The sequence below is a fragment of the Cupressus sempervirens genome, chromosome 4 (assembly GCF_028749045.1).
Source record: "Cupressus sempervirens isolate cs-2001-9-10 chromosome 4, ASM2874904v1, whole genome shotgun sequence".
Classification (NCBI taxonomy): Eukaryota; Viridiplantae; Streptophyta; class Pinopsida; order Cupressales; family Cupressaceae; genus Cupressus; species Cupressus sempervirens.
This window is the reverse complement of record NC_143121.1, coordinates 213,216,835-213,242,671: the sequence shown is the minus strand read 5'-3', so window position 1 is coordinate 213,242,671 and position 25,837 is coordinate 213,216,835. Positions and strand designations below refer to the sequence as shown.

The following is a 25,837-nucleotide window of genomic DNA, read 5'->3' as shown; positions in this document are numbered from 1 at the left end:
GGAGTGGACAAGAACAAGAAGTTGATCTTGATGATTATAATGGCAATTGGTACAGTTATTTAGATAGGGTTGTAAGGACAGTGGAGCTATCCTTAAGTCATATAAAAGTTTTTCCTCTTCCCTTCAAATAATAAATATCCAAAGTTTCTCTTGAACCAAACGTCATCTTCAAGCATCATCCAGAAATTAGAATCATTAGAGTACTCTTGGGAGGTCAAAATCATCTGTTGTAGCTGAATGTGCTCATCTTCCAAATTCAGAAATTTTTGCCTCTTCCGGCAATCCTCTTGCAGTCTCTAAACTTCCATTTAGACCAAAGTAACAAGAATCGGAATCAGATCGGAATCGGCAAGGCCGAATCAAATCGTGAATCGGCCATGAATCGGAATCGAATCGGCCATGAATCGGAAAATTTAAAAAACCCTTGAAATTTAGTGAGTAACTTATTTCATAAACCCTTTATCGCTGATTCGATTCACCGATTCACAAAAAATCGTTTGGCTTGAATCGAATCGCCGAATCGCGTGAATCGCATGAATCGCCGTGATTCTTGGAACTATGATTTAGACTTATACTAAAAATATGACTTGTTCCAACGTTCTTGTGTACATTCAATAGTATAAGCTAACAAATTTGCACTTGAAATGGTGCATCTTCAAGGGCTTTTAGATCACCAGGGAAAGACACCATGCACAATGTTATCAGTAACTCGAGCCTCTAGCAGGGGCAACTCTGCACTTAGTGAACCTAGTCAAGTTGCCTAAGTGTCCCACTTGAGACCATGTTCCTAATAACACCCTGCTAACGTTATCAAACAAACTCAATAACTGTGATTGCCTAACTGGGCTTGCCCCTTAGGGTTATAATTATTGTCACCTAGGGGTTTTGTCTTTTCTACAGTTCAGACTTGACCAAATCAGATAGGGTGTGACTTCTCCCACCCATTTCTTCTTTTAAAAATATATCATAACTACTTTTTTAACAAAAAAATATATAGCCAATCATTCATTATGAGAGTTGTTCTTATGATGAATACAAATACAAGTTCTGCAGAAGAGATGTTCTTGGCCCACAACCATTGCCTCCCAATCTTCCAATCACAGACAACAAACTTCACGGAACTCGGTTCACAAATATGATAATGTCTGCGGGTAATCTTGTAAATGTTCTTTCATGTAAAAATCTCTCAGTTTCTGTAGTTGCACTATATCCTCTGGAAGTTTCATAAATCCTCATGCAATGAAATGTCTAAGCATTCGAACAACCCCAATTCTCCACTTGATGCTGGAAATTCTTTCAGGCTGGTAATGCCAATAAACATAACATTCTTAGTGAGCTTGAACTCCCAAGGTCATAAAACAAACTTCTAAATCAGGCAGCAGTCGGTAATCGACCACATCTCAGCAGAGGGCATCTAAAAGAAACCAACTTCCAGCTAATCGCTGCCGTGATCCAGGTTAAGCTTGGCATAAGCATAAAAATTAACTCTTTTAAGTTCTGCACTGCACTGCTTTGCTTTGACTTTGAACAGGGGAGGCAATCAACCTATCCTAGCAGACAGTCTTGACTCTTGAATTGATTCAGCCAAGGTAATTTATCTAGACATTTTATTTTTAGCCATTTTGTACCATAATCGGTTATTTATGTGAATTTATATTCTTCATGGATTTCAAAAGTGGGAGAAGAAAGTATTTACTCAAAGTACAGAGAAACAACAAAGCCTGTCTCAGGTAAATTCATCTCAGAGAGTGCTTTTCCTCCATGGGGCCTAATTGAACAATTCAGAATGGAAACCAATTAGATCACTATGCGTGTGTCACGTCGCCTATCTGATCTAGGATTTACTAATAAAATTGAAGAATAAAAATAAATGAAAACATTTAATATAATGTAATTAAAAATTAATTAAATTTGAAGATAGGACAAGAGATATGCAAAAAAATTGAAAAACTATAATTCTTACTCAAAACAGGGATGAGAACGGAACGCCTCCACTCACAAGATTGATCAATTTTCAACCATTTTGCAGGGTGAACTGATATACGGATCTTTATACTGTAGATTCATCAATTTGGGTGCTGGTATAAGAGATCACCATCCTTATTTGGGTTTCTTAACAAGGTCGATGGTTTTATTTAACAATTTTGGGTGGCACTTGCTTGACAAATAGGCCCCTCCAACATCTATCATCTGCCAGAAGTTCACTGGTCAAATTTACCTTATACAGACTGCACTGTCAAACTATCCATCTTCAAGTGCACTTGTAGGCCCTGTTAAATTAAGCAGATCTGATTGCAACTGCTACCAAGTAGCAGATCGCACATCTAGTTACTAGCAAGGATCCCTCCCTTATATCTGGGTGAGAGGATCATAAAACCAATCTACAGGCTACAAGCCATGTAGGTCACCCTCCAAGAACATCTAATAACCACCAACAACAGATGTGAGCATTCCAGCAACCTAGAACTACATTTCATTCTAGATCCGTCTGAGGGAAAAAGGGAATTTATGGCCAGGCAATCAATGACAATAAATTCCTGGTCAGAACCTAAATTGCTATTGTTGAGGGGTTCGTGCTTCAAACTCACAAGGAGTCAATAGTGTGAATTCAGTTTGCAAACCTGTGAGGTGAGAGTTCCAGCAATCATACTATTACCCAACATCAGATGAGTTGCAGGCCAAATTTCTGAAAAGATATGAGAAGTTTCTTTTGTTACACCAGTAGCAGCAGAGGCATCCAAATCTCCTAGTCGCCTCCTTCAACTAGATAAGAAAACAGTTGAAACCTTTCAGTTGAGGTGACTGTTACCTCTGGTTTTACCGCCAAAGACTCAAATTCAAATCCGCGGCTTGTTCAACGGTTAGCCTAAAAAATTGTTATTTTAATGCCCCGACCCGCCAAAGTTTCTCTTCCGTTAGATTTTAGATGGATCGACGGTCGGCGCGATCTCGTCATCGGAAGTTGCACGGGAGATAGTATCAGCGACATCGCGCCCGATTGACACGTGTTTGGTGGGCCCAGCGGTTGGGCTACAACGGAGGGCGGTCGGGAAAGTTTTCCGGCGCCGCAGGCGCTATGGCGCTATCGCACGCCAACCGGAAAATCTCCATGGCGACATAGCGCCCGGCGGAGATGCTCACGTCGGCGGGCGGGTCACGTTGCCGAAAAAATGTTGCGACGGTCGAGTAAAGTTTGGCGGGCCGGAGAAAATAAACAGCGAGAGCTTCAGACAAAATATTGGGCCCCATTATGTACCTCATCTGTCCAGTTGGCGGAGCCCGGTGCCACGGCAACGAATCAAAAGGAACCACGCACAGATAGGGACATGTCATCGGTTGGGCGCTATGGCGCTATGGGAATTTAGCCTCGATTTTCCCATAGCGACATGGCGCCTGGTCGACACGTGGTCACCCTGTGAGGCCAGGTCGCAAGATTGCCTGGTGGTGTTCCGCTGGGCCAGTAAGGAACCGCCGCGTGTAACCAGGCTGGAGTCTCTATCAGTACGGTTGGCACAGTCAAGATTTATGATCTCCACCGTCGGATTTGATTGCATCAACGGATGGCGCCATCTCGCTATGGCGGAGATGCGCAGATGTTATCATGGCGACATAGCGCCCATCCGCCGCGTGGCCATTCTATGGATCAAGTCTCGGGTTCACCAATCAAATGATGCCATGTGTATATGTCAGGACACGGCGTACCATGGGCCCAGTAGTTTTCAGAAGGGACGGCGAGTGAAGTACGATGTCGCTCTGATCGTCAGATCTGCAAAGATCTACGGCTGGCGCTATCTCGCCATCGAGAACTGCCCGGACTTTAGCATCAGCGACATAGCGCCCGTGCGCCACGTGTCCTAGCGGGGCTGCATTTCATGCCGTCAGAAGCAGTTAGGATGGGATGACCGACAAACCAACAGGAGGACGCCACGTATTAACGGGCCCGGCGAATCAATAGAAACAGAGGGTTACGGGAGGTCAAGACGAGTCTTCGTGATCGTCGGATGAGAAAAGATCAACGGTAGGCGTCATGTCGCCTTAGTGAAGCTGCAAGATTTTTACCATGGCGACATCTCGCCCGATTGACACGTGTCCTCGCGGGTCCGATTTTCGACGTGGCAATTAGCTAACGGCCAGCGGTTAGATGGTAGGGTGACACGGTTAGTTCGATGAAGGCGGTCAACCGCAGAAGGACTCTCCAGGTGGCAAAACAAAGGATTATGGTTGGCCCGCGTGGCCTAGTCGGCATATAAGAAATCGGGTCGACTGATAGGCTAGGATGATTCATGAACCAAGATGCGGAGACGATCGACGTATCTTGCGAACTGATCTTCGCGATCATTTCCGACCTACCAGGAATGAATACAGGGCATAAGGACACTCCACCCATCCGGTCGATCCATCTACCATGTCAGGGAATGTTGTGGCGCCGTTTCTATCTTCTCCAGGCTCTCTCAGAAAGAAATTTTTCTCGGTATGCAGGCCAGGATTTCAATCAGATCCCCGATTGGATTCTCAAGATGGGAAGTTAATGCCAGTAGGTAAGAAGTGAATGTAACGCGGAAATCTTCAGTTATGCCTGATCTATAAAGGCAATTTTGTGATCTGTTCTCAAGGTCGATTCTTTTTTATTTTCTCTGCTAGTGCTTGCAGACTTGCAGTGTAAAACCCCTTTGTCTCTGAGCCATGTAATAGCCTGTATCATCTCTTTCAACCATCAGTGTGAATGTGCATCACTTTGCCTCCCATTGGTGTATTGTTGAGATCAATGATCTGCATACTGTATCTATCTTTGGCCTATTGGATAATACATAAGTGAAATCTCCTTTTCCTAGTGTCATTCGGTTGGTTTTTTCTGATCTGTATGTGATTATTGATCGATATAAGTCTGGATGTGTATGACTTTTGTGTGTTATTCTGGTTTTGTAGTATATATATGGTCAGGAATGAGTCTGAACACTCTGTCTTGGTGCATCACCGCCTTAGATTAAACTAGGTAGATTTTCTTTAACGCTCTCTTTCTCCCTTTCCCTTCTGAGAATAGATAGGTGCGCCCTGACAGTAAGAGGAAGCCGGCCTTCTTCGGAGACTCAACCTCGTAGTTCAAGTCCCACAGCTTGGAGGTTGTTTCCATGTTTCACTAGGTTGTCCTCGGGCATAGGCCTTGGACAAGGGTGCAAACCTAAGTGACAACAGTTTTTGGCACGCCCGGTGGGACAAATATCAGGAGATTTCATGTCTACTGGTGTCAAAAGAAGAAAGAGTTTCTGAGATTAATGCTGAAGAAGTAGTGCTGGCTTCAGTATTCAAGCCTTCAAGAGGCTGATTCATCAAGTACTTGGCGACTCTGAGCATCAACAAATCTGGTTTCAGGCCAAAGTTGCAGAAATTCATGCCCAGAGCTGAAACAAGGGCGTCTTCTAGAGGTAATTTTCAATATCAAGAACTCTCACTTTCAAGTCCTAGAAGAAGGGGGGCTAGAGCTTCATTATCACCAGTTAGAGGTGGAGTAACAATCAATATACCTGTGAGATCTGTCTCTACTCCTCCTACTGTCCGAACTCAGCCTAGATTGCCATCAGCACTCATCAATAGAACACTTGTTTATATGGCACAGCCAAGAGTTCATCCTTTTGCCACCTTTAATGGTGGAAGTCCTTTGTTGTTAGCCCAAAGACATGATATACCAGTAGCTGCACTAAAAAGCATACCTGATTTTACTGGTGAAACTTCTATTTCCCCCCTAGAGCATATCCAAGAGGTAGCGAATGTCTGCAATATTTATGGTATTACAGAAGATGATGTTGCCGTCAGACTTCTAGCCTCATCTTTAAAAGGAAAAGCATTACAGTGGTATAGAGGCTTAGCTCATGGTTCCATAACTGATTGGGATGGACTAGGAGCAGGATTATGCAAACATTTTGAGGATGAGTGACCATTTGTCACTATTAGAGTAGCTGACTACAATAAAAAGAGCCCCCCATGAATGTATGACTGATTTTAATTACAGATTCCAAAAGACATGGGATAGAATACCTACTATAGTGAAACCTACCCCTGATAATGCCTTTTTGCATTACCTTAGAGCTTTTAACAGTGATATTGCCACCACAATCCAAACTCTGGGAGGAGATACATTACCTAATGCTTATGAGACAGCCATAAAAGCTGAGAACATTCTAATACAAGGAGGAAAGTTGGCTCCAAAGCCTCCTATGCCTTTCTTTCCTGATGTTCCCAACCACCAACCAGCAATAGCCCCTCTCCCTACAATATCTACATCGCAAGCCCTTACTCCAGTTCCCCAAGCTTCCACATCCTCAAACGGAATAGATGAACTCAAGGAAATGCTCCAAGGTCTAGTACTGAACGCAGATAAAAGAGAAAAGACCCTGGATAAAAAATTACAAGAGCAGGGGAGGGAGTTGAAGGACCAAGGGAAGAGACTAGAGGATAGTTTTTCTCTAATACAAAAGATGAGTAACAAGGTGGTGGCCTTAGAAAGACAGCAGGCCCAAGGTGGCAAGCCTCCCCAATTGCAATATCAGGCTCCAAGTGGTGGTAGGCCTCCTAATCAGTGGAATAGCTCTTTTGATCAGAATAGGCAGAATAGTCATGCTTTTGCTTCAAGCTCAAATCAGAACAGAGCTATAGTCCCTCAAAATAACTTGGCCCAAGACCAAGATTTTTGCCCCTCATGTAACTATTCTTATACCTACGGCCTATGTCAGAAAGCAGAATCTTATTTGGCCCTAACTGTCCAAGAGTCCACGGTAAAGCAATCACACAAAGAAGATCATCCCAAGGAGGCCTCATATGTTCAGAGGCAGGGTGATTGCTCTTTTATGAATCACCAGATGGAGGAACATTGTAATGTAAACCAGGACTCCGTTGCTCATAACACAAGAAGCAAGAAGAGAGCTATGGAACATGCTGCTCCTCCTTCTCCTAAGCAGGCCTCAACTTCAAGTGTTATACCTAACACACAAACAGCAAATGAGCAGACAAACACTTCACAACAGCAAAAGCAAGGTCCGAGAAATGAGGACGCAAGTGATCCTTTTGTTGCCCCATCTCAACCTCTTGTAAGTGCAGCCCCCAAAGTTTCTACCAAAATCCCTAGTGCCCCATTAAGTGTGGTAGAGCAAATGAAGAAGACCAATGTAAACATTTCCATGTGGGATGCTGTTGCTACCATACCAATGCAGAGGAAGATGCTGCAGCAAGAATTGGAAAGGATTGAGCCCAAGGATCAGTCATCTACCATGGAGAGTGCCACTAGTTTAGTACAACCAGCAGGAGATGTGGAGGCAAATAAAAAGGTTAGACCTCCTCCATTTTATGTTTCTCTGATTATAGGGGGCAAATTAGTCCATAATTGCATGATAGATTCGGAGGCTAGCAGCTCAGTAATGCCTAGGTGTGTTGCTGATGCTTTAGGGATGAAATATGAGCCCATTGTTAGGGATGTGTTACAACTAGATGGGAGTACTGTCAAAACCGTAGGCATCCTTAGAAGTGTGGAAATGGCCCTACATGCATGCCCTGGTTGTACTGTGATTCAAGACATATCTGTTGCTGAGGTTAAGCCCTATTTTGCCATCTGTCTTTCAAGAGACTTCACTGCTCAAATTGGTGGATTCATATTTGCTGATTGGTCTTACATGTCATTTAGACCAGATATGGGGCCAATGCTTCAATAAGAGCAGAACCTCAAGCCCTTCATCACACTGAACCCTACACTCCCAACTTCATCAATATGAATTGCCCTATCCTAGAGGTGAACGAAAATAACATAGTAAACGAGCCTGTCACTTCCATAGCAGAGATTCCTGATTTCTTCTTGGATGAGTGGGCAAATACATGTCAGTTTGAACCTATGTCGGAAACCCTTGAGACAGGCCTTAGTACATATTGCATAATAGAGAAAGAGGTTCAAGTTCCTGACCTTGTTAGGACTAATGACGACATAAATGGAGTATGGAGTATGTACTTTGATGGCTCAAGGAATAGAAATGGATCAGGGGCTGGTGTTATGTTGATCTCTCCTACACAAATAAGATACTACTTCTCTTTTAGGTTTCAATTCAGTTGTACCAATAATGTGGCCGAGTATGAATCCTTGATCCAAGGTCTCCTACTTGCCCAAAAGAGGGGAATTCAAGCCTTGAAAGTATATGGGGACAGCGAGTTGGTAGTGAACCAAGTGAGAAATCAGAATATCACCAAAAATGGCCTGCTCAAGTCTTATAAACATAGAGTCTGGGATTTGCTTGAGGGTTTCAATGCATTTAACATTCAGAGCATTCCTAGGAAAGAAAATAAACATGCTGACAGACTTGCAGCAGTGGGTGCATCTTATGATGTGCCAGGGAATCTTGAGGAAGAAAAGAAACAACAAATAAGGGTAGTGGTGAGGCCTGCTGTTCCTAATAATAATACTCATTGGCAAGTGTTCGAGTCTGATGAGCAAATTGTGAGCTTCTTGCAGAATGAAGCAGAATTTTCAAGGAGAAATCAGCTAAGACTACAAGATCAATATGGTGATCAGATCATTCATCTCAGTTCCAACAAGCTGCCCAAGGGTCTCATTACCTTGGAAGGCGTCTTTAACCCTGATGATCAAACAAGAGGCAAAGGGATGAATCTAGCTGCAGAAAAGGATGACCATGCCCCAGTTACTATTGCTGATGGAAAATCTCTTAACATGGGGAAGGTATGTTCTAAAGCTGAGCAAGAAGATTTCATTCATCTATGTCAAGAATTTAGTGATGTATTTGCTTGGACATATGATGATTTAAAGGGGTTCGACCCTAGTTTGTTTCAGCATACCATAGATTTAGTTGATAGGGTCAAACCAGTAAGGCAAAAACAGAGGCCAGTGAATCCCAAGATTGAACCTTTAATGAGGAAAGAACTATCCAAACTGATTGAGGCTAACATAATTTTTCCCATCAAACACTCATCATGGGTAGCTAACCTTGTCCCTGTGAGGAAGAAGAATGGAGAAATCAGATTGTGTGTGGACTTTAGGGATCTCAATCAGGCTTCCCTTAAAGATCACCATCCTCTCCCTTGTATGGAGCAAATTCTATCCAAGGTCAGTGGGTCAAGGAGATTCTCTTTTCTTGATGGGTTTTCTGGTTATAACCAAGTGCTGGTTAAAGAGTCTGATAGATACAAGACAGCATTTACTACTAAATGGGGCACCTATGCTTATTGCAAAATGCCATTTGGATTAACAAATGCAGGTGCCACATTCCAAAAGGCAATGGAGGTAGCTTTCAAAAGATTAATTGACAAGTTTGTCTTGGTATACCTTGATGATATAACTGTGTATTCCAAGAATGTGGAGGATCATCTTGATCATTTGAGACAGGTATTTCTAAGATGTAGAGAGTTTGGGGTATCTCTCAACCCAGCCAAATGTGTCCTTGCTACAGACCAGGGAAAACTATTGGGACACATTGTATCTAAGGATGGATTGACCGTTGATCCAGAAAGAACAAAAGCAATACTTGCCCTTCCTCTCCCTAAACACAAGAAAGGGCTACAAAGTTTCCTTGGTAGGATAAATTTTGTAAGGAGGTTTATTCCTAATCTTGCCACCATGGTGAAACCCCTTACAGCCATGCTCAAGAAAGATATGGTCTTCTCATGGACCAAGGAGGGGAAGGAGAGTTTTGAAAAGATCAAGGCAGCCATAGCATCGGCCCCTACCCTCATGAACCCAAAATTTGAGAAAGATTTCATCCTCTACACCTCAGGTGGTGAGTCAAGTATCTCTGCTGTCTTGACCCAAACAAATGACAAGAATGAGGAGCAGCCCATAGCCTTCTTTAGTAAAGGGCTTAAGGAATATGAAGATAAGTATAGCTTTGTTGAGAAGCAAGCCCTTGCAGTCATTAGAGCCTTGAAGAAGTTCAGACACCTCTTATCCCATAATAAGATCCATTTGTTGGTACCCCATGCAAGTGTAAAAGACTTCCTATTAAACAAAGATGTCAGTGAGAAGAGAGCTGGATGGATCACTAGGGTAATGGAATATGATGTTGACATTCAGATTACCAAATTGGTAAGAGGAAGAGGATTATGTAAAGAAATGTTATCAAATCAGAACTCAAATGAAGAAGTTGCCATGGTGATAGCAGAGCAGCAGGAGGAAAGGTACACTGACGGTCCAAGGAGCTGGATAAATGACATGAAGAATTTCTTATTAGGGAATGGATACCCTCAGGGATTGGACAGAACTAAAAGAAGACAATATAGACTACAATCCATTCCCTATGTTGTGATTGACGATATCCTATTCAGGAGGGATTTTAATGGGACCCTGTTGAGGTGTGTTGAAGAGGATCAGGGTGAAAGGGTGATTAGAGAACTCCATGATGGCCCTGATGGCGGCCTCTTCTCTGCAAGAACAACCGCTATGAAGATCATGAGGGCTGGATATTATTGGCCATCTCTGTTCCATGATTGTTACAGGTATGTGAGGAAATGTGAGAAATGTGCTTTTTTCTCAGGCAAACAGAGATTTGTAGCTCTTCCTCTTCATCCTATTCAGGTGGATCAGCCCTTCACTCAGTGGGGGTTGGATTTTATAGGCCCCATTAGTCCTCCATCTAGTGCAAGTCATAAATGGATCTTGGCTGCTACTGATTATTTCACTAGGTGGACAGAGGCAGTTGCCTTGAAGGATGCCACAGAGCCATCAGTTGTTGAATTCCTTGATGGAATTGTATCTAGATTTGGTGCTCCTTCTACTATCATCTCAGATAATGCCAGGTCTTTTGTTGGAACCCAAATTTGTGCATGGGCCATGAATCACAATATTTACCTGAGCACATCATCGAACTACTATCCTCAGGGTAATGGTTTGGCTGAATCTTCCAACAAGAATCTGATCAAAATTATGAAGAGGACAATAGAAGACAATCAGAGGACCTGGCACAAGAAATTAAGGACTGCTCTGTGGGCTGATAGGATAACACCCAAGAGATCTATTGGGAATTCACCTTTTGTGCTAGTATATGGTAGGGAAGCTAGACTCCCAATCTCATTGGAGTTCCCATTCTTGGAGTTGGCTCATCAGCTGGAACTGGTTGAAGATGATGCCATGTCAGTAAGAATGGCAAAACTAATTGAGTTGGAAGAAAAGAGAAACAAAGCAATGAAAACTCTAGAGATTCACCAGCAACAAATGAAGAGGAATTTTGACAAGAAGGCAAGGGCCAGAATCTTCAGAGAGGGAGATTTAGTTCTCAAGTGGGACTCAGACAGAGCAAAACCAGGAAAGGTACTCCAAATTTGACCCATTATGGAGTGGCCCTTATCTGATTTCCAATTGCAAACAGGCCAACGCATTCCAACTAAGCAGGCCAAGTGGTGAAATTCTACCCATTCCAGTCAATGGGATCTATCTGAAGCCCTGTTTATGAAGGGTTGTGAATCCATGTACATAGTTAATCCAGTTGCTTCCTACTTGTTTCTGTTTTGCAATAAGTGCACGAGCACATGGCTCTCTTCGTGAGTCATTTTTGATATGTCTCACGCTGCTGAGGAGGTCCTGTTTTTTTTTTTTTTTTGTTTCCAATCATAGAAGCAGAGCTAGAACCTTAAGGGTTTTTAATGTTTTGATTTCCTCTTTAAGGGTTAGGGTTCTTGCAACTCTCAGCTTTGTGCCTCCTGGTCCTCTTTCCGACTCCATAGCCCAATGGATCATTCTCAGGCACTGGTCATGCATTGAGCAAGCTCATGCCCCTGCGAGTCGCCAGAAGTGTTACCTCTGGTTTTACCGCCAAAGACTCAAATTCAAATCCACGACTTGTTCAACGGTTAGCCTAAAAAATTGTTATTTTAATGCCCCGACCCGCCAAAGTTTCTCTTCCGTCAGATTTTAGATGGATCGACGGTCGGCGCGATCTCGTCATCGGAAGTTGCACGGGAGATAGTATCAGCGACATCGCGCCCGATTGACACGTGTTTGGTGGGCCCGGCGGTTGGGCTACAACGGAGGGCGGTCGGGAAAGTTTTTCGGCGCCGCAGGCGCTATGGCGCTATCGCACGCCAACCGGAAAATCTCCATGGCGACATAGCGCCCGGCAGAGATGCTCACGTCGGCGGGTGGATCACGTTGCCGAAAAAATGTTGCGACGGTCGGGTAAAGTTTGGCGGGCCGGAGAAAATAAACAGCGAGAGCTTCAGACAAAATATTGGGCCCCATTATGTACCTCATCTGTCCAGTTGGCGGAGCCCGGTGCCACGGCAGCGAATCAAAAGGAACCACGCACAGATAGGGACATGTCATCGGTTGGGCGCTATGGCGCTATGGGAATTTAGCCTCGATTTTCCCATAGCGACATGGCGCCTGGTCGACACGTGATCACCCTGTGAAGCCAGGTCGCAAGATTGCCTGGTGGTGTTCCGCTGGGCCAGTAAGGAACCGCCACGTGTAACCAGGCTGGAGTCTCTATCAGTACGGTTGGCACAGTCAAGATTTATGATCTCCACCGTCGGATTTGATTGCATCAACGGATGGCGCCATCTCGCTATGGCAGAGATGCGCAGATGTTATCATGGCGACATAGCGCCCATCCGCCGCGTGGCCATTCTATGGATCAAGTCTCGGGTTCACCAATCAAATGATGCCATGTGTATATGTCAGGACACGGCGTACCATGGGCCCAGTAGTTTTCAGAAGGGACGGCGAGTGAAGTACGATGTCGCTCTGATCGTCAGATCTGCAAAGATCTACGGCTGGCGCTATCTCGCCATCGGGAACTGCCCGGACTTTAGCATCAGCGACATAGCGCCCGTGCGCCACGTGTCCTGGCGGGGCTGCATTTCATGCCGTCAGAAGCAGTTAGGATGGGATGACCGACAAACCAACAGGAGGACGCCACGTATTAGCAGGCCCAGCGAATCAATAGAAACAGAGGGTTACGGGAGGTCAAGACGAGTCTTCGTGATCGTCGGATGAGAAAAGATCAACGGTAGGCGCCATGTCACCTTAGTGAAGCTGCAATATTTTTACCATGGCGACATCGCGCCCGATTGACACGTGTCCTCGCGGGTCCGATTTTCGACGTGGCAATTAGCTAACGGCCAGCGGTTAGATGGTAGGGTGACGCGGTTAGTTCGATGAAGGCGGTCAACCGCAGAAGGACTCTCCAGGTGGCAAAACAAAGGATTATGGTTGGCCCGCGTGGCCTAGTCGGCATATAAGAAATCGGGTCGACTGATAGGCTAGGATGATTCATGAACCAAGATGTGGAGACGATCGATGTATCTTGCGAACTGATCTTCGCGATCATTTTCGACCTACCAGGAATGAATACAGGACATAAGGACACTCCACCCATCCGGTCGATCCATCTACCATGTCAGGGAATGTTGTGGCGCCGTTTCTATCTTCTCCAGGCTCTCTCAGAAAGAAATTTTTCTCGGTATGCAGGCCAGGATTTCAATTAGATCCCCGATTGGATTCTCAAGATGGGAAGTTAATGCCAGTAGGTAAGAAGTGAATGTAACGCGGAAATCTTCAGTTATGCCTGATCTATAAAGGCAATTTTGTGATCTGTTCTCAAGGTCGATTCTTTCTGATTTTCTCTGCTACTGCTTGCAGACTTGCAGTGTAAAACCCCTTTGTCTCTGAGCCATGTAATAGCCTGTATCATCTCTTTCAGCCATCAGTGTATTATCCAATACATTGATATTAGAGTCTCTAGATGCTGCTAGCCCACAGGTTTTTCATGGCTGTATGCAACCCAAACAGTAAAATTTGGGAGCGATTGAGATAAGAGAAAAAATACAGCAGATCAAGGAGAAGAGTTGGATGTTTTCATTCAGAGACAAAAAAAATGTGTCATCTGATCACCCAGATGATGCTAAATATGTAGGATGCTACTCAGGAATTCATCATTGAAGGAAGCAATAAATTATACAAATAATTATCGAGATCCGATTTGATCAGCACCAAGATCTGTCCAGGCTAGTTTTTTCATAGAAGAATCAACACTGGAAGAATAAAAGCTAAACCCAACAACATATGACATCAATACCTACATGAAAGATTACATCAGCCTTAATCAATGCATCAGAAATCAGATTACATATGCAAACAATTGAAGTTTTGACAGAAAAGAGGTAAAGGACAGAAAGAAGAAAAAGGAAAGATGAAAATCAAAATGAAAATAAGCTAGTGAAGTAATCTGAACTGAGGAACAATCAAATTCAAATCCACATGACATCATGATGCAACAGCAAGAGGGATCGGACAAGCAAGTTGAAGCTGGCTTAGATTTGTAATGATTGCATGTGTTAACAAAATATCAATGAAGGGAAGGCAGAAAAGGTGCCACCTGTTGGACGCAAAGAACTTGAAATAAAAGAAAATGTATCATAATCAAATCATTCACTACATTTTGAAATTCCAAATGGTGAACCATTGAGTGGTGAGTATGCATTTGAGGAGAATGTTTTGGCTATCCCTAAGTGGAGACTAATAAATTCTCTTTAGGTGAAAGAGGTTAAGTATGTTGTTCACAGCCTGACATACGAAATTATTTCAAATTTTTTGCTTCTTATGTCACTACAAAACTTTCGTTATCATGGAAAACATGCCGAAAGGGGTGAGAGAGAAAGGCATAAAACTAGATGTATAGGGTGTGTGGACTCTGTGTTTTAAATTCAAAATTCTTTTTCCTTAAGATATCCAAGTAAACTCTTGAGGTCCAAAACAAATAAAGCTATTGATGTTACTATTATTTCCCCATCTCTTCCATTTGAAATGGAAGTAAGTTTAGGAGGAACCACAATGGGTATGTTGGACATTCTGACCACATTATGAAGAATCAGTGTTCACTGATTAAAGATTGCTCGTAGTCACGTACCACAATTGAAGACAAGATCATGGGGTAATGGTCATGTGGAGATCGTCACTCCAGCATGCTTCATGCTAGATGAAGGTAAGTAAAAAAAGGTGTTCATTTTGATGTTCAAGATTTTGTCACTAAGTCTGGTATGACGTTTTGGGTATCAAGCTACAAACAAGTTGGAGGACTCGTGAAGAACGAGACACTACAAATTTATGGCATCATGGGAGAAAAACAAATGGTTACCACTATAGGTGAGCAAAGAATATGCAAAGACTTGCATATCACAAATCCTAAAGGGATAAGTACATGTCACAAATGGTTAACACTGGAACACCCATTAGGTGCATTCTATGGGAAGGTTTGCTATAAAATGGAAACCAAAAGCAAAAAGGTTGTACTTCAAGGTATCATAGAGAAAACACCAAGATTTGTGATGGGAAGGGGAATGGAATATCAATTTGCAGTGACTAGAATCTCATCCAAAGGTGACTCATCGTTTGTTGATTATAGTTGTTGTACAAAGGTGACTCATCTAGAGCCGCATTACCTTGTACTTCATTTGTAAGACTACCATTGAGAAGAGATTATCATCATGATTTGAGGGGATATGATGTCCCTATTGGAAGAGTGGGGGAAACACAAGAAGATTCCAAAGAGATAATCACATGAATGTTAGAGTGGTACGACATAAGCATGATTGAATGATCTCAAATTTGGATGTTTTGTGGAAGATCGTAACAAAACATAAGGAGGTTGAGCGATGATGAGGTGTTATGCAACTTTTCTTAACATTAATAACTTTCTCCATGAGCCGTTGGACCTTAATGCAGCTCTAGCAAACCTCACAAGAAGTGATAGTTAAACAATACCTAAAACTTGCATAAACACACATGAACACCAGATATACATAGAGAAAAACCACGGTGAGAATAGCTTTTTGGATCTACTGCCCAAATCAAACCTCACAAAATAATGAAAAACTTGCAATCATTTAATAGGTGCCAACCTACCAGACACATCAACATGGTATATGTGCGAACCAACCCACTGATTACATCAAATTTCTTCTGCCAAGATATGAGGAACAAGTTAGTAACCAGGACTTCAATCTCAGTATTAAGTATGATATGAATTGAGGCCTTTCACATTAACTTGAACTAATCAACCTTCAGTAAACTCTCCTACATAGAAAATAATCTCCTAATAAACCTTTACAATGACAGAGAATGTAACTCACAGCTTTGCACTTCTTGGCTAATCGGATGATTCCCTATGAAGCACACATTCATTACATTCCAACATTCCAGGAAAAATTCTAAAGTTTCATGCATATGCATTTCAGTTATAGTTACATTCAATCATCAGCCCACAATAAAGATTATTACATCTGTTAGTCGGCCACCAACATATGCCCTAAATCAAATGTGTAGGAAGCTAGGTCCAATAGCCCACATGTCTTGCCAGAAGATCGAACACAAAAACAGATCCCAATGTAATCTTAACTGGTCATAACTGTTATCCAAGTGAAATCTGTAGAAGGCACACACCACAAGCTATTGTCGTATCAAGCCGGAACAACAAACAGATAAGTTCACTGGCCGCATGATTCCTGTAATAATTCAAACTTGCTGAATGTTAGACATAGCATGTGGAAACATTCGATGATTATGAAATGTGTAGTCATACTCTCTCTTCAAACTGCAAGACATTATCCCCAAACATTATAAAAAGTGGAGAATACAAACTGCTTGGATACTTAAATATTCCAGTGTAGGCTTCCGGATCACTTCCATAAACATGAATGGATGCAACATGCTGTAATAGACACATCCCAACTCAATCCATGAAGACTGCAATCCATAGTGAACTCAAAATGTAAATCTGAAATGACACGATAAGTGATATATCCTCTTTTAGATACAATGTCTTGACACTCCTTTTACCATCACTCCTTTGACATCGATGAAAACAATTATTCAACATCATCCTCATGATAGCAACAACATTCCCATAACAGCTATGGACCTAATTTATAGCCCTAACACTAATGCCATCAACTTTATCAGTAACCACATTATTGTAAGGTCCCCTCTCAATTTAAGCGCCAAACTGCAATAATCACTTTGCTAAGTCTGTTTTAGATTTGTCTCCCCTTCTTGGTCAATTTTATGAAATAAATGGAGACGAGTGAGTGGGGCTGGGTTTACTTTAATCACTTAACTGACTGCTTTATTTCGGTCATTGTAAGTAGCCCCAACTTAAGGCAGTCACTTTGATTAAAGATTGAATTGATTCTCCAGCATTGCATCCAGTTGCCAAAGATAAGATACACTTGAGAAAAAAATTAAAACGTTCTCTTTTTTAATTCTAAGTCCATTTTAGAATGAGAACTGGCTGTCTTTTTGGATCACTGGAAAAAGGATATAGGATGATCGCAGGAAAGGAAGAGGCATGTTTTTATTTATCAACTTGTTTTGTTGCTGCAATCTACTTTCAGGGCAAAAACCCTGTCGTGGAAGGTTCTGGATGCAAAACCAGGCCTATTACAATTGTCTATTCTATTCTGAAGGCATCACCATAGGTGGAAGGTGATTTCAAGCGCTGGGAAAGTCTACTTTGACCTTGGAAAGAAACGTAGAAGGGTTTGAATGACTGTAAATCCACTGTACCAGTCATGAATAAGTTGTTGCAGGTAACAATCTTCAACACATCTAATAAAGTCTTGCAAACAGATATCTACAGCTGCATCTGAATTGCACAAGGATTTGGTATTTTATTTTTGATGCATAATCGGGTATGCCTGTCATCCAACGAACTGTACTGAACTGATTCAATCGAATTTATTAGCTTTAAGTGTTGAAGCTTATGTAGCACGTTTAAAGATGCAAGAGTTCAGTTTTAATTATTATGAAATAGCTGGATGAATGATTGTTTTCTAATGAATTTTACGAAGATGATTGTTTCTAAGACTACCATTGTTTAATGAATCAAATTTGGTAAGAATAGTAGTCACACAAGTGGCTTTTCAAGATTCTATGACATAAGAAAATGTATGTAACTTCTAATGGAGAGTTTTGTGTCCATGTATGGTGGCCAACCAGTTCTACTTCGATCACATGGTCAATGTTTGCAGGAGTCTGTCATACTTGCAGCTCTTACATTATGACCCTGTGCTGTATTTGATGTTTCTAGTCATAAACGGCGGTCGATTGATGAGAGTGGAGAGTTTTTAGCCATCCTAACACCATCTTTGATGAGATTCTGAGTGATTCATGGATTTTATGATATATTGTCCAATTGATTTATATTATACTTTGAAAAGATTAGCCCACGGTAACATTATGGGTCTTATTGGGGCTCGAGAATATAGTCACGAAGCTCAAATAAGTGGTTGGAATCACTCATCATATAAGAACAATTGAGCACAACAACCTGAAAAATATAGTAGATGGATACGTTGAATTCAGCAACTTCTATGTCATAGGAGAGTTCAACATAAACAATTGAGCACAACAACTTGAAAAATATAGTAGATGTATGCATTAAATTCAGCAACTTCTATGTCATAGGAGAGTTCAACATAATATTGGGCATGCCAGGGATAAACCCTATGGTAGATTTCACCAAAGAGTCGAAATCCAAAGTTGAGTAGATAGAACTTCAATGCATTGAAGAAGAAGATCAAATAGTTGCCATGATGAAAATACCATTGAGTGACAATTACAACATCTTCTAAAGAGGAGATGCTTGATCCACATGATGTTTGATCCAGTTTGGATAAGTTCAACATTACACTCCTAAGGTGATCACCAAATGAGACTGAGATTGAACCCTATTGTTGAAAACCACAACTTATCATAACGAGGATGAGTCGGGGTTGCACCAAACAAAAGCCAAGGCCAACCTGAGTGTGGCTTCTAATCTTAGATCTGTTTCTCTCAACATTTCCAGCACTGCATGAACTTTCCTTGCAGCCAAAGAAGAGTTTTCAGTTACATAGAGGAGTTCACAACTTATTAGCATAGTTGAGGTGTCTGCATCCAGTACGATATTTCTAGCCATTATATTTCTTAGAGATAAGAAATGTAACGTCACAACCATGGGATGATGCTTCTACTAATTGTAATTCTAACTAGGTAACTACTTGTTCTATTGATATTCATTTCTTACTTTATAGTAGTTTTGATTCCAGCAAATTTCTTCGAATTGCTTTGGCTATCACACCTACTCATGACTCTCAGCTTGTCAATAGAAGAAAATAGAGTGACCAATACTTCCTGGCATGTTTCCGATAACTCGGACCCTGCTATATCAAGCAAACTAAATAACAGCGACTTCTCGATATCCGTCATCTTCTAGCGGTATAATTTCACCACTTAAAGGCTGTGTCCTTTTAAACAGTTCAGATTTCACCCATGCAGACAGTTGGGTGTAATATGCATCTATATTTTTTTTAAATGTGTAATATTATTGTTTAACAAATAATATTATACAATTATTCATGGAAAAAGGGGTCCGTTTCACTTTCTTTGTTATAGATTAAATGGTTCTAATCACAATTTCTCGCTCTTCTTCTGGAAAAATGCAATGCATAGCAAATTTGTATCTACCGAGCCTATTATATTAAAAATTTGAAAATTGAGAAGTTTTGTTTACCACTATAATCTTATTTGAAATGCCGACAGTCTATTCAACGGAGTCAAATATAATTCAAGTCCAGACACCGGAAACACATTTATAGATACCTACTTTGTAGCCATTTTATAAAAGAAAAGCTGGATTCGGATGGAAGATAAGATACTAGTAAAGTATGTTAACTGCCTAATTATAGGCTGAAATAGTAGTGTAACTTGTATGCACTTTTTCTTGACAAGTTGATTGTAACATGAGCTCTAGGTTGAGCGGTAACAAAATAAGTCAATGTCAAATCCAAGCTCCACAGAAGAACTGTTTTTGGCCCGCAAAATTGCATCCCAATTCTCTAATCAAAGATAAAAAACTTAAGGGAACTCAGTCCACAAATAGCTCTAGGTAACCTTCTCATTATTCTCCCATATGAAACTTTCTCAGTTGCTTTAATTCCCCTATTTCCTCTAAATGTCTAGGCATTGCAATTGCCCAAAATGCCAATAATCTTAACAATATTAGGAAAACCGGGTTCCCAAGGTCATAAGACAACTTCTGAATGAGGTGGTTGTTTGTAATAGACCACATCTGAATAGAGGGCATATAGCAGATACTAAGGAGCACCTCCTCCCAATTGCTGGAGTGATACAGTTTAACATCTCAAAACTTGATGTTATTCAATGTGGATGTACGTTGAAGCCTTTCGCGTAGGCATGAAAATTGAATTCTTTCTGGCATGCAACAATTGCCTCCCAATTCTCTGATCACATATAACAAACTTAAGGGAGCTTAGTCCAAAAATAGCTCCAGGCAACCTTCTCAGCATTCTCTCGTATGAAAATTTCTCAGTTCCTTTAATTGACCTATTTCCTCTTGAAGTTTCTCAACCCTGCATATAATGAAATGTCCAGGAATTGCAATCACCCAAAATGTCAATAATCTTAACAATCTTAGGGAACCCGGATCCCCAAGCTCAATGGACCACATCTGAATAAAGGGCATATAATAGATACTAAGGAGTACCTCCTCCCATTTGCTGCAGTGATACAGTTTGAAATCTCAAAACGTGTTGTTCAATGTGGATGTACATTGAGGCCTTCTGGGAAGGCATGAAAATTGCATTCCTTGAGTTCTGCTTTGCTGTGCTTTGATTTTGAACAGAAGATGCAATCAAACTCTGTAAGCGGGCCCTCTTGAGTTGATTGAGTGAAGATAAGACATCTAGACCTTTTATTGTTTCCCTTCTCGTACCATAACTGAATATCACGAGAAGTACTAGATTCTTCATTAAGTTAAGCGGACCCTCTTGAGTTGATTGAGTGAAGATAAGACATCTAGACCTTTTATTGTTTCCCTTCTCGTACCATAACTGAATATCACGAGAAGTATTAGATTCTTCATTAAGTTCAGAAATGGTGGAAGAAGTGTTCTGTCCAATAAGAGGAACAACAGAGCCTATGCCCCATGATTTTTTATCTCAGCAAGCATTTTTCCTCCATGAGGCCTGCATGAACAATTCAGAAAGGAATTCGAATGAGATCATCGTGCATGTTAGATTTTGAATGCTAATTATTTGGGTTGAATTCTTATCATATTAAAATTGAATGAATAAAATGGAAAAATGCAAGCGGACAAGTGTGCTCAAGGTTACATTATTAAAAACAGATTTTGATTAAGGGCAGTATTGTTGTATAATCCTCCTGATTAGATAGTAGGACAAGAGCATCCAATTTTTCACAAAATTATGAATAGTAAACATAGATTTTTAAGCCTACCCCCTAAACAAGTGACTAGACTATCAACACCATATTCGGATGTTCCTAGGTTTTCATGTAAATTAGAAATAATTTTATATATATGGAAACCAAGTTGCCAAGAACAATGATGCAGAAATTGAAAATTATAGCTAAGATAATTTGGTAAAATGGGTGGAATTATATTTTGATGTGATTTTTGGAATAATCTAGGTCGATGTGAATTGAAAGAAATTGAGTATCAAATGCTCTGATTAAGCAACTTTCATTTTCCTGGCAAAGCACCCCTTTTCCTGGGCATCAGAAACATGCTCTTTTGGAACTGCAGTGTCATGGTATTGTGGATACGGGCATTTTTTGCAAGACATTAGGCTGACAAGAGTATAGCTCTGAGACATTTCCATGTGAGATTTCTTCTCTGGTCCTGGTACGTGCTAGTGTGCTACAACATCAACTTTATGTTTTAAAACTGATAGCAAGAATATCAATATATGAAAGGTGTGACTGCCCTGGATTGATAGTCAAGTTTAATAGGATATTGCTTACAAGTTCTGACAAGATGGCAAATGGATTGTTCTTCTGCTTCCAACCATAAACCCAAATGTCTAATAGTGCATTCACACAGATTTCCCTATCCTTTACTAAGAAGCCTACGTCTAGGGTGCATCCTTTGACAATATGGTCTAAGAAATCAATTTTGAAATCTATATATCTAGCTTACTCTATGTTCCATGTTGCTTTGGGGACAGGGAAGTGGTGACAACAGGGGATGCGACTCCAGGACGTTTCCTAAAGGGCCAAATAATAGGGGATATCAGAGGCCAGCAGTGTATATGTGTGTGGATGCATGTATGTGTGTGAGTGAATTTGTCAGAATGTAATAAGATAGATGGATGTCAATAAGTTAATAACAAGAAGATAATAGTTTAAAAGAGGGAAAGAGAGATGGATATCAATAAGTTAATAACAACAAGATAATATGTAAATAAATCACAAGTTACAGCAGTTGTATAAAAATGTCATTTTTCCAGTCATCAGAAGGTTATATCAGTTATACAAGGTGTTGTTCCAGCATTTGGGAAGGTTAAATTAGCTATATTAGGTGTTGTTCCAGTCATTAGAAGGTCATCCAATCATTTAAGGTGTTGTTCCAGCATTCTAGAAGGTTACATCAGTAATAAAAGGTGTTGTACTGGTCTTTAAAAATTGCATCAGTCATAAAGGTAAGAAGAGATACATTTTTATTTTGATCTCTTTTTAGTGTTACAACAAATGCATGTGATTGTGGAGCTCCCATATTGATGATTTGGGAAGAGAATGAAAAAGGCAAGTGTTTTTTTTTTTTTTTTTAACTTTTTTAAAGCCCAAAATTGTCCCGAGGAGTAACAGACAGCAAGCCGTCCTAGGAATGAATGGGGGGACATTTCAGCATCCCCTGGCCATTTTGAGGATGGCATGTCTAGGGATATTTCCTTGCATTTCCAAAATTTGTGACAAACGGAAATAGTTGGTGGTCATTCCCTTTATGTCCCCCTCTTTCCGAAGCAGGGAAATGACAGGGACGGGTTCTGGGGACAGGGGATACTTCCCCATGTATCCTTGAACAAACCGTTTTTTCTCTGAAAATTTGATAGAGATTCTTCCTTTGAAATCTTGGTTTTTGCCCTCTCCCGTACCACATTACGTTCCTCATTTAAAGAGCTTCTCCTCAGATTTAGAATAAGTGACAACACATCATATTCTGTGTGCCCCTTTAATCCAATAAATATAATGAAAATTTATCAGAAGATCAGTTAGAGGGCAAGTAGAATTATTAGATGTAGTACAGAGCTCCACACAATATTAGTTGGCAACCATACTTCCAATTTTCATAATCAAATAGAATTCTATCCTTAGGTTGATAAGATTCTAAATGTACAAGAATCCTATTCTTAGAAAGTTAACCTATTGACACATAAAGGGAACCCTGCCAAACATATCATGTTTTAACCGAGTCTCGTTGGTAAAGCATATAGAATTTTCCAAAGAGATTCAGCTTCGAGTTACATAAAATTAAAATTAACAGATATATTATCGTTCCAAGTCAATCAGGTCAAGATATTATGCATGGTGTTTTCCAAAAAAATATATTCAATGGGTGTTATTATATTAAACCGATGGTTTCATGAATTTAGTAGTGCAGTTCAGATTAAAAGATGATACTTCGAAAACTTGATTAAGCTCCCAACTCTTATCTTAAGAAGGAACGTCATATTAATAAAAAAAAAAAGAATTGATCTCACATAGAATATTAGCTAATTGACAAATGGCTAACCAAATGACCAATCTGGTTGGGAAATTTATAGTCCCAATATGTCATTCTGAAAATTAAAGACAATTATTTTTTAAAAACAGATTCTAAATAAATAATCTTGTAACAAGATTATTTTTGTTTCACCGGACCTATAGATCTATGAAAATAGATCTTACGTATTTAATGAGACCTTAGCCATGTTTGTTCTTCCCTATTCCTTTTGTGAGACGACATTAGATTATTGTTGTATTGTTGTTTAAATGTTGTCTGAAATATTTTTCCTAATATTATAAAATAATGAAAATATTCTTAGATCTCTTTTCCAAACAACATTATTTATTACTAATATAAAAACTTACTATTAAAAATTTAGAAAATAATAAAATGATGAATAAAAAATTTCATCCTTAATATTGACCATAGCAATTACTTTCATCCTTAATATTGACAATAATATATTACTATTTTTATTAAAATACATTTATATTTATATTTTTTAAATTACACATGAGAAAGTAAGTTTCATATCATTTTACGTGTTTGGCAATCATGACCTCTTCACCCTGTTAATACATGTTTCTCCCATTCCAACTCAAAATTGTTTTCACTATATATTCCAAAATAATTACTATATATCTTAAAAAGGGATCAGAATCGATTGAACAATCAAAAGCAAATTATGATATAATAGCCACTAAACGAAATCACTTAAAGAGGGCAAAAAATACCTCTTTCAATAGATTTGCATCTTCGAAGGTTAGAATTGATGCCTGTCGAAAAGCCCAGAAGCAGAAAAGTGACAGCGCATCCTTTCGGCAAAAGAATGACAATGGATACAGTTGATTAGACACGCTTCTGAGAATAGTGCAACTTTCTCTGCTTGTTTTAGAAGTTTGGTGTCCTGGTCCTTCAAATAATAAATATTCCAAATTTGTTCTCGACCAAACATCGTCCAAAATCACGAGAGTTTCGTAGGGTTGCATCAAAATCGTCTGCAGCATGTGCCAATCCTCCAAGCTCTGAACTTTTTGCATCTTCTTTCCATCAATCCTCACCCATACAGTCTCTGGAATTCTCTGTAGGTCCGAGATCTGCGAAAGTGTGATGAAGATCGAATTGTTGTCGAGGGATCCTGATATCAATGGAAAAACACGTGAGAACCTGAGCATGCTTTAAAAGTTGTAAACAAACCAAAACAGGGCACTATAATGATCACCTTTGTAAGGATAAGGATTATACCTTTGATGTGATGATCATTGCGGAGAATCAGCAGCAGAACGGTTTTGCCTGCACCCCCCATCCCCTTCAACCCAACAACTGCCATCTTGAGCTGTACAAAACATCCATTGAGATGCCCGGTACATTTCTTCAATCGTCCATAAAATTGAAATTTCCCTTGAACAATATCTGTACAACCCTCCTCCATTTCAGTACTGTCCATTAAATGATTTGTGGTTATTTGCTGGGGTTTCTAAAAATAACAAATCCTTTTCTGCAATTAGAAACTTGATAGGGCAGAGTTTATTTCTATATTTCTTCGCTTTCCAATGCTTTTTCGATATGACCTTTTAATGGAAGCAATAGACGCGGCCGAACGAACATTCGTCTCAGTTTCCGTGAAGATGTTGCGCAAGGGAGTAGGCTTATTAGGGTTTACGCGTTGTACGGTATCATCCATTTAATCTTCGGATGTTTATAAGCAAAAGATCCCATTTTGTGATGGTCATTGCCGGGATCTGAACTTAATGGCCGTATTGCCTGTCTGTCTACAGTAATTCTATGAAGATCTAAAGAGAAAATTTCGTGGAATCCATCAGATGTTGCACGGAATTATGAGCAAAATATGTATCATCTATCGATTAGATTTTCCTAAAATAAAAATGTCTGGAATAATTTTAAGATCAAGTTTAATTTCTCTCTCACAGCAAAATGTATGTATGAGAACATCAAAACAGAATTCTATGAACATAATTTATGGACCAAACTTTGTATGTGTAGTTGCATCGAAACTAAAGTTTGCGAACACCATTTGTGAAGGAAACTTTCACTTGTTTAATTAAGTTAGCCTAAGTAGCATTCTATTTCCTTGGAAGTCGCACAATTAATGTAATTTTTTTAAAGTTTCTATTGGACAAATGTGTTAAATAATTGGTTATAGCTAACTTTTCACATTTGTAAAGTTTAAATTATACATTATATTTCAACTATTAGTATTAGTCATTTTGAAGTGTGACACTAAACATAACCATTTAGCACCATTAACAGTTTATCAAGAAAAACAAATCATGAAT

The 25,837-nt window shown here is 40.2% G+C and overlaps 1 protein-coding gene across 3 annotated transcripts in view; it reads right to left on the bottom strand.

Moving 5' to 3' along the window:
* The window catches only part of LOC149560743 (putative disease resistance protein At4g33300), a 30,619-nt gene extending 5,110 nt beyond the window's left edge, over window positions 1-25,509 (bottom strand). Inside the window, exons 1-3 of one of the 3 annotated variants that reach the window (XM_089824778.1) lie at window positions 24,786-25,371; window positions 24,275-24,678; window positions 15,963-16,482 (exon numbers count right to left, since the gene is read on the bottom strand). In XM_089824778.1, the coding sequence (XP_089680904.1) occupies window positions 16,465-16,482; window positions 24,275-24,678; window positions 24,786-24,987 (624 nt within the window). In that variant the 5' untranslated portion in view covers window positions 24,988-25,371 and the 3' untranslated portion in view covers window positions 15,963-16,464. Of the gene's footprint in view, window positions 1-15,962; window positions 16,483-19,539; window positions 21,004-24,274; window positions 24,679-24,785 lie in introns of those variants that run through there. The other 2 variants (XM_089824777.1, XM_089824776.1) reach the window with 2 other exon arrangements.
* Between the last annotated feature and the right edge of the window lie 328 nt (window positions 25,510-25,837).